Consider the following 15,727-nt stretch of genomic DNA (forward strand, 5'->3'; position numbering starts at 1 on the left):
CACATTTTGAAAATTTATGTAACTAGTAAAAAATCCTCTAAAATTTTGAGGTCTTTAAATTAAACTTTTTAGTCTTATGACAAATCCACCAAAATCCTCCGATCCTTATATTCTTTCAGATTAATCCTTCTCTTTTTTTCAAGTCATGCAATCATATGTTTGATAAGATTGGACGGTTGTGATTCAAGCATGGTATTTTTTTTTAATTACTAAATAAAAATTAAATCTACCTCTTTTAGATTGTCCGATTAAGATCGGATGGCCAAAAACACTTTGTCCCAATTATATGAAAAGCCCGACTGCAAGGAATCCAGTTTCGACAATTGACTGACCCTATTCTCTATCTCTCACCGGAGCTCTCCATTGCCTCTGTACTCGTCTCCGGCCACGATCCACCACCTGCACGAGCCGCCGCCTTTCCAGATAAAGTATCCGGTAGCTTTCACTCGATTTTTTCCTCTATCCGCCTCTCCTTTTCTCCCTCTGTTAGTTTTTTTTTTTTTTATAATTGAATACAATGATTTTTCTAATTTCTGTTGTTGTAACTTGAATGGTTATCTCTATTGTTGTTGTTGAATGCTGATAACTTCTCGTAGTTGAATGTTTTAAAATGTTGAATTTTAGTTTTAGGGTAAACTTTGGGATTGAATGTTAGGCCGAATGATAAATGTTTGTTGTTAAGATAGCATCCGAACTAAACCTTAAGTCTTGAAATTGAATGTTGTTGAAAGTTGAAATTGAACTATGTTGAACCTTGAAATTGAATGTTGTTGAAAGTTGAAATTGAACTCCGTTGAACCTTGAAATTGAATGTTGTTGAAAGTTGAAATTGAACTCTGTTGAACCTTGAAATTGAATGTTGTCATTATTGAGCTTTGAAGTTGAATGTTGTTATCATTGTTGTACCTTGAATGTGCCATGATCAAAGAAGAGGAGTATAGTAAACTTCTTATTCAAGGGACCATTGATGGTGATTGTGTCATTCATTCCTCACATTCACAAGTCCTTGATCAACAAAACAATGAAGGATTTAACTCTTTGCTTTTGATTTCATCACAAGTCCGTGATTAACTAGGGTGTTTTTTTTTTATGGCTTTATTTGAAATGATGATCACAGTAGGGTATTGTTAGAATTGAATCAATTGATATGTTATTGTGTAAATGGTTGTATTCTTATGTGGTGTTGTTGGAGTTTTTAGACCATGATTTTTTCTAACAAGGACCTGTGATGAAATCATATAACAACAACAACCATTCAACATGTATTCATTTTAATTGTTTTTTGGACTGTGTCACTGTATCGTTAACTCTTCGTTTTTCCTTTAGATCTGTTCTCTTAATTTGTTCTGCTTCCTTTAACAAATTGGTTGACTTATAAATTGTATTACTTGAAGAGTAGAAAAATAAAGATGAATAGTAGGAAAATTAATTATGTTTTCAAGTGGAAAGCTTGTAAGAAAGAAGGAAATAAAGTTTTTTTTTTTATATGATATGATTATCATATTTGATTTTCAAATTGTAGTTTTTTTTTGCTGCCCACCCGGACTTTTTAGTGATGCTCTGCCACTGATTGCAGTTGGTTTAAAAGAGCATCGAAAAAACAGCGTGCTGCTATGGACCCATCTATAGTCAAGCTTCTTGAAGATGATGAGGTTTTCCTCTCTACTGTATATTTCCAAAAAACATCTGCTGATCTTTAATTGGGGCCTCGCTTGTACCATCATTGTGTTTTGATGTCCACAGGATGAGACTATGCATTCAGGAGCAGATGTGGAAGCGTTCCAAGCTGCATTGAATAGAGACATAGGCGGAGATGCTTCTAATGCTCAGCTTTCTGATTCAGATGCAGGTATCCATCAATTTACATTATATCTAAGCTCCGGATATCATATTTGTAAATTGGGCATAACTTCCTACGAATTAGTGAACTTCACTCCCTTTGCCTTTTTGCATTAAGATTGTTAGAAATACACGGTATGACATTTTAAAGGAAAAACAAGAGAGTAGGCAGATAAAACGGAAAATAGTATATCATCATTATGAATTTCAAAATAATGCATGATTCAAATTAGTAAACAATATAGTGGGATCAAGAAAACGCGAGCAAAAGAGGATGAAAACATCAATAAGAAGGGTGAAGAGACAGCATGATGTATTGTGCTAGGGTTGTTTCTTTGTTATTTTGACCTGGGTTATTGTAAGGTTGGATTTTGGTAGATCATGTGTCGTATAAGGAAAAAAATTGAAAAACAAATCCTGCCTGAGTTCTTTTTGAAAATGGGTTGCATGACTTGATCTGTTTTTGAGGTTGCGCCCATAGAGGAATTTGTATCGTGGGATTCATCCGAGAACCTGGTTTCTTGGAAATTAATAGAGTTAAAGAAGTGGAAAGGTGATTTGCACCGTGGAGTAACATAAGGGTTTGAGAGATAAGGGGTTTTGTGTGTTTAACTCCCTCCCGATAACATATTGAACAAACTCACATCTGCCTTTAAAATAGCAAATTGGGATTCATGCTGCAACTCAAGTCCAAAAGAGATTCACAGTTTGATCTGTATCAAATCTGTTCGATCATGATGATTGCATGGAATGTAAGATATTGACAAATTAAAAACTAAGTGCAAATATATTGCAAAAATGGGTTTCATATATCTGTCCATCCAACTTAAAATACTCTCATTTCTAAATAAATCACCACTATTGCTTCTATCTTAAAAAAATCTGAATGGTTGGTTGGTTTCTTGTCCTTTTGTTGACTATGAACTCTCTTGCTCAGATTCTTATATTATTATATTCTAAAATATTATATTTATGTTTGCTAATTGAAGCAGAAAGGGGCCTCTGATTTTTCATCTTTTGTTGCTTAGTTAATTTTCTTTCTAACACCCCCTTTAAATCTCAGTGCTATTGTTTATCAGATTTTTCTTCTAATTCTTGCTTACTATTTATAAAGAAGAATTTATAATTTTCTATCTGATTATTCATTATTTAAGATACCAGTATTAATATATAATCAGAATATCTGGATTATATATTAACTGTTGATTCATGTTATTTTTCTATTTATTTGATAAATTCTTCATCACATACACACATAGTGCTATGACAATTGCTTCTTTTTTTTTCTTCTGAAGGAAGCAATAATTCATTCAGTCAATCATTACCAACGTGGCCAACTTCTAGCCATGACAACCAGACTGACTGTCAAACTCAGGAGCCTAAAATCGCCCAAGAGCAACCTTCATCTGAAATGGAGCTGAAGCAAGAAGGACCTGTCGTGGAACAGATGCAAAACGTTACCTCTCAAGATGCAAGTAATCCTACTTTATCACACAAACAATCTCAAGACGAATGTCTCCAACGCCAGACTGTACCAGTTTCCCACCAACATGCTCAAACAAATGAAGTTCAAAAATCTGAAAAAGATCCTGTCTTTAACCATGAGGTAATAAAAACAAATAATCCCAACTGTGAATCTCAGTATGCAAAATTGCAGCAGATGAGTAATCAACAGGCCACAGTAAATGAACAACCTAGTAGCCAAATCAATCGTAGTAAGCAGGTGCCATTTGGCTTATTGCTCCCTATCTTGATTCCCCAACTTGCCAAAGATAGAGCCATGCAACTTCAAACATTATTTAACAAATTGAAGGTGGGTTTCTCAAACCAGTTTCACTATCACGTCCTTTTCCCCTCCTTCTGTGCTAAACTATTAAAGTTTGTTGTGCAAGGCTTTTTTCACATTATTAAGTTTTATGTTTTGACAGTTTTGTTTTCATTTGTTCTAGAGAGATGAAATACCCAAAGACCATTTTGTACGGCTTATGAAAGGGATTGTGGGGGATCAGATGCTTAGAATAGCATTGACAAAAGTGCAACAACAAGTAGGTAGAGTAGATTCTTTGTGTAGACTTACAGATGTTTTTTCTTAAGGCGGTTGAATATTGATTTCAACATTATGCTAAAAACCATCTTTTTTCTTGTAGACAAAAGCCAATGCAGGTTCTTCTGGACAGCAGCACCCTGTAAGGATGCCAACGGTTACTTCCAGTGGAACAAAATTTAATGATCCCCATGCGTTAGCACAACTGCATCAGAGAAGTATGAATGCTACTGCAGATCATTCTCATAATACTTCTTCAGCTATCCAAGTGAAAAGTGAACCGACCTATTCAACTATGGACATTAGTGCTAAAAAATCTCAGGAACATGATGTTCGAGTAGTGCAACCAAATCAATTACCATCATCAGGTTCTAATGCTGTCAGTCAAGAAACTGAAAGATCCTCAGTTCACATACAAGGCCTTAATAAGCAGCAACAGCAGCATATACATTTCCCATCGACATATGGAAGCAGTGGTGGTAACTATAACCATTTTTCCGGGACAACTACTGGTTCATCATCTCTCAGACCACAACCTCATCCTCATGATTCACACATAAGGCAAATTCCACATCAGAATATTGGTCTAAATCACTTAGGTGTAGAACGACAAAGTTCCTTCACTGATCCTAAGAGAATGCCAGGTGGATCTGTGTCGGCTGGTGTAAACAATACAGCACCACAACAAACTTCAACTTCTTGGCAACCTTCAGCAGAACAAAATTCTGGCTTGTTTTCATCTGTTTCATATGTAAAAAAGGAACCTAACGACCTTTCTATTGAGCAGCAACATAGGCATCATTTATCTAAATTGCAGGGGTTGCCTTCTGTTAATTCCGGTCAAACTGAACAGGGTAGCGGTGTCAATCAAGGCACTGTAAAGGATGAGTTTTCAAGAGGTTCTTTAGCACTCACTAGCTTACCACCTACAACATCTGCTAGCTTGCTCGCAACAAGCTCTGTATCTCAACTAGATCCAACTGGCTCTGTAAGTTACAAATTAATGTGCACGTCTTTGTCTAAAAGTTGCAATACCTATAGTTTTAGGGATCAAATAGTATCCAAAAGTTATTTTTTGTTTTCTTCAAATTTCTATAACCTTCCAATACTCACTGGTTTTTATTCGGGAAATAGTATTAATCTGCTTGAATTGCTTGAAATATTTATAGTTTTGATCTGCCTATTGTTGAAATTCTGTGAAATATTACGACTTCTTTTTGAGAGATCGGGAATCTTTGCTATACTCACTTTCTCCTTTTATTGGTTGTTTTCTTTTTTGTTCTTTATTTATAGAGGATATCTCTCTCTATATTGCTTCCAGTCTCTATCTTTCTTAAACAAGTCTGTATTTTTTTACCAATAATCAAGAGTGAATTTATGGTACTATCTTGCCACATCAAAATGATTAGGGTTGTTAGGATTTGTAGCTTCTATCGTCATTCGCTCTTTTCATGTGGGGTTGTAACAATAGTTCACGGTTTGAATTGGGGGCTATGATGCATAGGTACGGGTACGGTACCCGGTGCGGGAACTGGTACCGGTACAAGATACGGTACGTTAATAAAAAGTAAGGTATGGGTACGTTAATAAAAAGTAAGATTTTTTTATAAAATGTATGAGTAAAGAACTAAATTGTTAGGTTCACAATAAAACATCACCATAAAAGTTCAAAAAAAAATCAAAAATAATGTTAAGATACAATAACAGAAAAATTAAAATACGTAAATATACTATATTGATATTTGAGAGAATCACATATTTCACACGAAACCGAATATGAGAAGAAAAAATGAAGTATCACAAGTACGGTACGTGTACCCGGTACCGGTACTTTACCATTTTAGAAGTACCCCTGCTTCAGTGATTGGGGGCCTGTGTTTAGGGGTTATTCACTCTGTTTTTATTATCCAAAATCTTCCTTGTTTTGGGAATTCTCTCTAGAACTCATCTACGCCGAATTTCCTTACTTAAGGTAGCACTGTGATTTTGACTTTCTACAACCAATCTATTGCTTGAAAAATTCCTCTTGCCTTGAGTACTATAAAATATAAATCTTCAATCCACCCCGTTTCTCCATAGAACTTTGACTGACTTACAGGATAGGATAGGACTCAACTAACTTTCAGTTAGTTGCTAACTGTTTTGTAACTGTCAAAACTGTATGAGCACAGTTTTGATAGTTACAAAACAGTTAGCATCTAACTGAAAGTTAGTTGAGTCCTATCCTTCAATAGAGAGTAACAAGCCTATATTTTGTGTTTTGTTCCCCTTTCTAAAGCATTTTACCGTTGCGAAATATGAACTTAGTTTTTCTGGAATACCAAGCCATCATTCTGTTTACAAGGGCGTGTTCCATCCATGTTTTTAATGATATCTTAATACTTGCTGATACCTGATTTGTTTTCCTCTTTTTTTATCAGTTTATTTCTCAGATCCCAGCTAGCACTTCTGCTATGGTGTCTAAGGCACCTCTAAAAAGACCTCTTGGCCAGAAGAAACCGCTTGAAACACTTGGTTCTTCACCTCCTCCTCCAAGGTTAGTTGCATTATTCCGCTAGTTCATGATTTTTTTTCTGGGTTAGTTATTGCATTTTCTTACTGATTTTATTATATGCATACCTGCTTGTTATCATACAGTAAGAAACAAAAGGTGTCTGGGTCATCTCTGGAACAAAGCATTGAACAGCTTAATGATGTTACAGCTGTTAGTGGTGTTGATCTTAGGGTATGATGCTTTGTCATATTGAAGAAAACCATAGTCAGGAATGTATACTTTTCTGTTTTAACAATTCCAAGCTATTTTTATGTTCTCTTTATATAGGAGGAGGAAGAGCAGTTATTTTCTGGGTCCAAAGAGGACAGTCGAGCTTCAGAAGCATCTCGAAGAGTTGTGCAAGAAGAGGAAGAAAGTCTGATTTTGCTGAAAGCTCCATTGCAGAGAAAATTGATTGAAATTAGTCAGTCCTGTTTATGCCATTTCTGTCTATCTGATTTTCTTTTGTTTTTTCACACTTATCTACATATGTACTTGGCCTATATAAGCCTTATAGCTGTTCTATTCTGTCACCTTGGCAGTGACCGAGTGTGGCTTGAAAGGCATGGGTAATGATGTGGAAAAATGCTTGTCACTGGTGAGGTTAAATCTATTTTTCATTATTTATTACAAAGAGGATTCCATGTAATCTTACGGATAAAAATAAATGTTCAGTGTGTTGAAGAGCGAATGCGCGGAGTAATAAGTAACATAATCAGAATGTCAAAACAGGTCAGTTATTTTCTATAACTGCTTGCACGAGTAGCCATTTTGTCAATCTGTAAGTTTTCTGAACTCCAATAACTTTCCTACCAGAGGGTTGATATTGAGAAAACTAGGCATCGAACTGTTGTCACTTCAGATGTTCGACAGCAAATCATGGCAATGAATAGGAAAGCAAGGGAAGAGTGGGAGAAAAAACAGGCCGAAGTAGACAAGCTCCGGAAACTAAATGATGTGAGTTCCACTTTGTCACTGGAATTTTTGTTTATTTGATGACATAATATAACTCTTGTCCCTGCACATTTCTCGTGCATGCATATATTTTATATTTTTGCATCTTAGACTCAAACCTATATGCTTATTATTTAAAACATTGTGATCTATTTTTAAAGTATAGGTAGATGGTGGTTCCGGAGTTGATGGCGACAAGGAGAAGGATGATGGTCGCAATAAAGCAACAAAGGTACTGCTTTCAATTTAGATGATGCAATTCACCATTATCTATGTGGGAAGTCTTATTTTTTATTGGTAATATATTGTAGGTGAACAAGGAAGTAGATGACAAAATGAGGACAAATGCTGCAAATGTTGCAGCCCGAGCTGCTGTTGGGGGAGACGACATGCTGTCAAAGTGGCAACTTATGGCTGAGCAAGCCAGGCAGAAACGTGAAGGGGGAACAGACACTGCATCTGGTTCTCAGCCAACCAAAGATGTCAGCCGCAAATCTTCACCATCATCAGGAAGGAGCACAAAAGACGGTCAAGAAAGGGAGAGAAAAGGTCCAAATTCTCTTGGGAACTCAGGTGGGTTTCTTCTTTGTTGTTTCCTAGCACTTCAAATGCTGATAATAAATTCAATGGAGTTTCTATCATTACCGTTGCGTGTTTGCACTGGTCACATTGGTTTTTATGCATATCTTAAAACAACTGATATATAATTATTTGCTCAAAATATACCTTAATTATATTGCCTAATATTCAAAATCAGTAGGTGGAATGAAAACTCTGCAAAATCCATACTTTCCTATCAGAAAAGCAGTAGAGCAAACCAAAGACTGAATGAGATAGGAGGGGATGAATGTAGCCAGCATCCAAAATCAACCAGTATATATGTGCTGAACTAGCTAATAATAAGTTGCAATACCAATGTCAATGCATGAAAATAAACCAAGACACCAATTCTCAAACAGTAGAAAATTGATTTTTAACAATGTTCTGTTATCAATGCATGCATTACATGCCTGCCTCAGAAATTTATATAGACGATACAATCTAGTCTACCAATCAATTGTTGTGTGCCACTGTTCTGTCTTGAAATAGCCTTACATCACAAAAAGAAATCATGTTCAAATGCTTTAAGTGAAGAGAAAATAAAGACTAAAATGCCCAAACCAACATCAAGGCACAAATGGAAAGAGATAAGAACCCACATGTTATTTTAAGTAGCAGTTCCACTGCTCTCTGTCCATATTCTACTATCATATATTATTACCGTACTCCTACTAATCCCTAATATTGCACATAAAGCAGGATCTAGTAACTGAAATTGCCTATTTATGCTGTGGTCATTTATTAATCTCTTTGTTGGATGATATACCAATAGCTGAGAAGTGTATGCAATCTTGGAATATTAATGCTTGTTAAGATTTAAATGGTTATCGGTTCATATCTTGTTCCAAGATACATGAGCTCCTGATTCTAGAAAGAATACCCATCTGGGATGGTTGTTGATAAACAACATCTTCAAATATTGAAAGAAAAATTGAAAACAGAATTTTAAGTGTGTGACCTGTTTAATAAAGAACACAAATATGTAACCGAAAAACATAGGTAGGTGAGGCTAAAATATGTGGTTCACAGATTTAAAATTGCCGAACCAATTGTTAGAGACATTTCAGCAAACTGTTTCGTATTCACAGTAATCAAGAGATGAAACAATGTGCATTAAATGTAAGGAGTTGTAGAGTGAAATGAAAATATTACTCAAATAAAATGAAAAAGTAGGTGCAAGTGCAATAAAAATGGACATTATACTTAACTAAAATGCAGAAGCAAGATGAAACACAATTTAAAGGAGCTCACCAAATAAATGAGGGAATGAGGGGATAGTAGATAAAGCCCGAGTAAGTTGAAGAGAATCTGAGCTGAAAAAGAAGAGAATCCCCAAGTAAGCTCACTTTTAAACCTGCAACAAAAGAACCGAGCAGTGGCGAGTAGTTCTAGTGATGCACTAAAAATGGAAATTGACAGAAGAATCAATGATATGAAAGATAGGAGGAAAGATTGTTTTGGAGTTCACTGGTTTTCTGCAGCGGGAGATAAAATAGGAGAAGTAAGTTGGGTTCAATACTGGAAAGAAGAAAATTGGAGGACAAATGATGATCAATTACTTAAATGAAAAGAACTAGGCTTTTGTTAATATTTGTTTTTTTTGGCTAAAGTGGTAAATATAATTAAGTAAATATGGAATATCTTTCTCTTCTAAACTTTTTTTGTTAAATAACAGTGTATGACCGTATTGTTTGTTTTTCCCCATGTTCCCTGTGACCAAATTGTATGTGAAGTTTCGAAAAACTGATTCTGCACAACCTAAACACCCATAAAAAGTATTGTGGAATTCAAACTTCAGTAAAACTTTATCTATCCCCATGGTCTCTAGATATGATACAAAATGTGTGTATCCCATGGTCTGACTATAATGCAACGTTTTTGTTGATATTATTTATGTCCATGTGATTTTGTTGCCAACAGCATCTGGTAGGAAATTTGGGAAAAATAATTCCCCTGGATCTCATACTCGCATAGCTCGTAGCATCTCTGTGAAGGATGTGATTGCAGTCTTGGAGAGGGAACCTCAGATGTCCAAATCATCACTCTTATATCGATTGCATGAGAGAATTCATTCTGATACTTCAATCGAATAAGGTAAAATGGAATATCTAGGATTTTTTTTTCTTTTTATATTACCACTGAGCTTACTCTCATCTTATGCTTATCGGTTGATCAGTGACATCAATTGGTCCCCTTTTCAAATCAGCTTCAAGCAACTAGCCCTTTTTCATGTCTACCCTCTATTCTCTTGTATTCAGTTCACTATAGGGTAATTTGGAAATAATGAAATTAAACTGAAACTCATCAATGGAAAAGTAGAGGTTTGTAGCTATGAGCTGATGTCTATTGACACTATTTCATGTCTGGTTCCATTTGACTTTAACTGTCAAGTCATATTTGTTACTGTATGAAAATAAGTACTAGCATTTAGCGTTTCACTTTTCAAATATTTTAGCAGAAAGTGCATTTGATTCACATGCACTTTAATTGTACAGCTCAAATTTCTGTATATAACAGGATGGTGATGCGCATTAAGAGGAGTGTAAAAAGATTTGACTCATTCAGTAAAAGGTCGTTTCTTTCATATCATACGCAGAAGTTCAGTAATTCAGTTTTGGCCTACTACTGTGATTAGATGGTGAAGAGTATATATCTAACACTATTTCAAGATAAAACCTTGCTAACACGCACATCTCTAGGTTTATTAGCATATTTACGATAAGAAAATTTTAGCTTGTTTGTTGAATGAATTGAGATGTTGGTTTGTTTTGCGTTAAAGTATATACTGTCATGGTTGCTGATATTTTTCAAATTGTCTTGCAACTGAGTTTTGTGATTAGGGGTGACAATGAGTAGGGTTTAGGTAGGGTACTATAGTACCCGCAGTTTAACAAATTCCACGTATCCGAGTCCATATCTCTGAGGGCACAACGTTTCTACCCGTACCTGTATTTTATAGGTACCTAAGTACCCATACTCGTGTATTTGCATTTTTAATGAAAGATGATCGATCAATTATAATTTATCATGTCATTTTAATTTTTAACAATATTTAATTTTTTTTTTTGAAGATATTAGAGTTAAGATATAAACCAACATTTATATTAAAATGCGTAAATATTTAATAGTGACTTATTTAATAAAATTGTTAGATTAACATGTGTATATAATAATGAAAATAAAAAAATATAAATATATATTGTGCGGGTATGAAGTTGGTTGAGTAGTAAGATATCCGTACATGTTCATTTTAGTGGGTAATTGTTTGTGTCCGAATTCATTTTGTGGATTTTTATCGTATCTTTTGTTGGTAATTTTTGCGAGTATCAATTCGAGACGAGTATAATTGACATTCCTATTCGTTATCATGATTATTGGTTGTGACTGATTTGTTAAATACTCTTAAGATGGTTCTCAAGATGACTGTCTTTTAAGATTTTTGCACATAATATTGTCATAAGACATTGTATTTTTACTAAATTAGTCTTATTAATGTGTTGGAAGAAGGGCAATGAGTAATAATTAAAAGGCACAAAAAATAACAATCATTTATATATACATTGAAAAGTGAGATTTTTTTAAATAATCATATTTTTTAAATAAAATTCTAAAAAATAACCTATTTTCAAAATAATTACGGAAATAATCACCTTTTAATAAATATGCGTAAGTCCAACTGGCGCATCTAATTTTCGTAATTGACGCATTTAATTTCCTATTGAATGGAGGTGTCATTGAGTTGGGCGCATGTATGCCTTGAAGTCAATTGCATTGATGCATACATACACTACATCATTTGTATGCCCCAATGCATATGACGCGTGCATTATGCTATTTTTTTAAATTTTAAATTTTATATTTATGAACAATTAAATTAAATACATAAATAAAAAATAATGATTAATATTATAATATAAAATTAAAATATATAACAATTGACAAAAAAATCAATAATTCGTTCGATTGAAACATCCCCTATTTCACATTTAGGTGTGTTAGTTTGTCTTCGAGGTCTTTCACGATTTTCCTGAGGTGTTTGGAATCTTTTAGTGCTGACATGATGCAATGGTGAATGGTGTGAAGGTCCGACGGTATTTGATAGATTTGTCATCATTTCCTTCCAATAGTTGGAGGAGTTGTCACCAACAGAGCTTCCGTAATTGAGTTTGGTGTCCATATTTTCGTAGTTGGGTCGTTGTGGTTGGGTGGTTTGTGGACGGTATGGTTACCCAAATTGGGACATTTACTCGTTTTGAAAACGAAACAATGACTCATGTGGTGTACTAAAGTCAAACAATTGTTGAGTGTTGTGGCGATCAGATATTTGGATGTTCATTAGTGGGGGATTACGATGGCATGACGTTGAATCGTATGAACCATTCGGGCTATAGATTGTTGGGTGGCTACGTATGATTGTTGGTGGTTAGGGTTTAATTCCTAGTTTTGAGTTTGGGTGTGTGACATGAATTGGTTACGAGGTTGGATGTATATGGTAGGGGATGGTGTGAGGTTGGTCGTTGGGTTTAGGTGGGTTGACGTTGAGTCCTAACTTATGTTTGATCTCAGACCGACACCCTTCAATAGTGAGTGCCTACAAAAAAATTGATAATGGCTGGCAGGATCCTCCTTCGACGCATATCTAATGCATTATAATTATCGCTCAAAATTTCATGTTGGAGATCAAATACAAAACGTTACGGAAGAAGATTGTCAATGCATGGTATGCATTAACAAAACCTTCTTTCAAACACTACTGTGAAGACATCAGATTGTCAAACGCAGATGTAGTAAGGTGGATCGACAATATTCCATTGGAAAAGTGAACTAGGGCATACGACAACGGTCAACGATGGGGCCACATGACAACAAATCTTGTGGAACCAATGAACTCTGTCTTCAAAGGCATCTGAAACCTACCTATAACCGCTTTAGTGCAAGCAACCTATTTCAAGCTAGGGGCAATGTTTGAGATCAAACGTTTCAAATGGAGTTCAATGTTACAATTTGGGCAGCTGTTCAGTGACGCTTCAATGAAATTCATTAAAGAGGAAACTACCAAAGATGACACACATGTGGTCACGGTGTTTGACCGTACGAAAGGTTGGTACATTGTTACTAAGTCAATGGATCACAATAAAGGTGTGCCGAGGGGACACTATCGAGTGGAACTAGATAGAGGTTGATGTGATTGCTGAAAGTTCCAAGCATTTCGTATGCTCTGCTCCCATGTCATAGCGACATGTTCAAAGATTCGACGGGATCCTTCCAACTTACTATCCGACGTTTACAAAATTAGTTTTTTAGTGATAGCAAAAGAGGATTGCTGACCTGCATATCAATGGGACATTCTCTGGCACAATGAAATAATTCGAAGAAAGAAAAAAGATCGCCCAAATAGCACCCGTATTCGAACCAAAACGGATACGCCGAACAAAATGGTTAGATTATGTAGTTCATGTCGGCAGCCCGGTCATAATCGTACTAACTGTCCTAGTGTTGGAACAAGCACAACAAGATAATTTTAATTGTAACTCTTTTGCTTTATATTAAAAACAACATTCATTTCATATGATAACTTTGTGAGAAAATACCATCACAAATAAATACAACACATAAACAACAACACAAGATATTACAACAAATAAAATACCATCACAAACAAATACAACACATAAACAACATAACTATGTGATTACAACCATCAAAACAATTTTGTGAGGAGTATACATCATCGTGTGAACGTTCTATCAGTTTTAATATCCACCCAGAAACGAACTTCTCCATTTTGGTTGAACGTCGTATCAAGCCATTGAAATATTCTGATCCTTTCATCATCTGCAAAGTTTCCATCTAACCAACGGTTCAAGGTCCTATTAAGATGTTTGAACGTATCTATATTCCAAAGTCGGATCTTCATGGGAGGTTGCACTGTTGAAAAGATTAAATCGGCATTTCTCTTGTGAATATATGGACACAAGTATGAATATACAGACATTTTAAAGAAAATTGAAGGAGATTGAAAGAAAATGGAAGGATGGTAAGAAGTTATGTGAAAATCTATGGGAGAGATTTTGTATTTATAATAAATGAGTGGTGGAGCATTGACAAACATCTACATGCATGCACCATTGCTTGGGGAGCACACACACATGGCTACATGCATGCGCCAATGCATGTGGCACCTTCACATGCATGCGTCATTGCATGTGGCGCCTTCACATGCATGCCCCAATGCATGCGCCCAAGCCATTGACACTTTTGTTCAATGAAAAATATATGTGTTAGTTCAACTAGCGCATGCTTCATGAAAGATGGTTATTTCGATAATTATTTTGAAAAATAGGTTATTTTAGTATTTTAATTTGAAAAAATAGTTATTTTTAAAAAAAAATCGAAATGAGAATGAATTCATTTAAAAATAATTTCCCTCGGTCATTTTGAAACTATGATATGATAGGAAAGCATTAATGGTCAAATAATCACACAATTACTATTACTTTCTCGGGTACTTTCTTGTAGTATGGCAGACCTAGACCTGCATTTAAACTTAAATGTGAAATTGTTACACATGGGGATTATCTATAATATTTTTTTAAATAAATTGAGTTTAATAGTTATGTATTAATTAAAAAATACATGTTGTAGACTACATGATCGCAATTGGTTGACTGTGTAAAATTAATTTAGTGCATATCATATTTTCTCATAAATGACTTGATTATATTGTCAGGGCATATCATATTTTCTCATAAATGACTCGATTACATTTTATAAAGTATTTATTAAGAACACACAATTTATGCTGACTTTGAGTTATGTCTCAAATTTTTGTCTATTTTGCTTTCAGAAATGTATCCCCTTAAACATTACGGAGATATATTTCTGGATTATGCAGAAGCTGAAATAAACACATAGGTAGAAAGATGCAATGCAAAATGAAAAATAAAATTAGCATTGCTAACATAAAAAACTAAACATTACATAGATAATTGTTAACAGAAATTGAACATTACATTTCAATATTTAGGAGGACGTTCCAAAATCTTCATAATATCATCGATCGATTTTGAAATTGTTGCATCCATCTCAATCGAAACTTTTGTTTCAAAATGGAAAAAAGTATTTCACATAGCCCCTGAATTTTGCATTTGTCTTCAGCTCAAAGTTACTGAACTCAATTTTTCATTCGTTGTCAATTGACGGTGGGCAGTACTTGAGTTTCATAATTTTTTGATTGTCGGAGTATGGTAGGAAATTATGCAATATGTATTTCAAATCTACAAGAGGGGGTGTACTCATTGATCATAAATTGAATCGAGGGTTTCACACCGTTAAAATAGACATTTGCGACATGTCAATTGATGTTCATTTTGGTGTAATGTGTTTTAGTATAAAACATGAGACAAGAGCACCATACTCATAGTAGTTCTAGACAAATATAAATCTTATAAATCCTATCTTGCACTCGACGATGTTCCGAAGATGTATTTCCGGTACCACCCTATTATATTATTTTGGAACCACTCAAAAAACAAAATGAAATTTTGGAATATATAGAAACAGAACATGTATTAAAGTGAAGAATTTTTTGAAAAACTTAAACATGTATTGAAATATTTGAAATGTATATATTATACATCATTAATATTAATACAAGATTACATACAATACATTGTTGAATAAAAATTAAAATAAATTGAAACATGTGTCACCGATTAAATCTATATCTATGGTTGGTACCGCCTTTGACTTTTGTT

The 15,727-nt window shown here is 34.6% G+C and overlaps 1 protein-coding gene across 5 annotated transcripts; it reads left to right on the top strand.

The window, feature by feature from the left end:
• The first annotated feature begins 266 nt into the window (after positions 1 to 266).
• On the top strand, positions 267 to 10,773 carry LOC127088045 (transcription initiation factor TFIID subunit 4b). 5 transcript variants are annotated; one of them, XM_051028956.1, is made up of 16 exons: positions 268 to 435; positions 1,577 to 1,652; positions 1,744 to 1,849; positions 3,135 to 3,652; positions 3,789 to 3,884; positions 3,987 to 4,871; positions 6,304 to 6,419; positions 6,521 to 6,608; positions 6,705 to 6,840; positions 6,959 to 7,014; positions 7,092 to 7,148; positions 7,233 to 7,373; positions 7,537 to 7,602; positions 7,682 to 7,943; positions 9,891 to 10,064; positions 10,147 to 10,773. In XM_051028956.1, the coding sequence occupies exons 2-15, from the start codon at positions 1,614 to 1,616 to the stop codon at positions 10,061 to 10,063; spliced, it is 2,739 nt and encodes a 912-aa protein (XP_050884913.1). In that variant the 5' UTR covers positions 268 to 435; positions 1,577 to 1,613; the 3' UTR covers position 10,064; positions 10,147 to 10,773. The 5 variants fall into 5 exon arrangements, 4 of the variants coding, with proteins under 4 accessions (XP_050884913.1, XP_050884915.1, XP_050884914.1 ...); XM_051028958.1 differs by having other exon boundaries at positions 10,466 to 10,773; XM_051028957.1 differs by having other exon boundaries at positions 10,488 to 10,773.
• The last annotated feature ends 4,954 nt before the right edge of the window (positions 10,774 to 15,727 follow it).

This window comes from Lathyrus oleraceus, chromosome 5, assembly GCF_024323335.1.
Source record: "Lathyrus oleraceus cultivar Zhongwan6 chromosome 5, CAAS_Psat_ZW6_1.0, whole genome shotgun sequence".
NCBI lineage: Eukaryota > Viridiplantae > Streptophyta > Magnoliopsida > Fabales > Fabaceae > Lathyrus > Lathyrus oleraceus.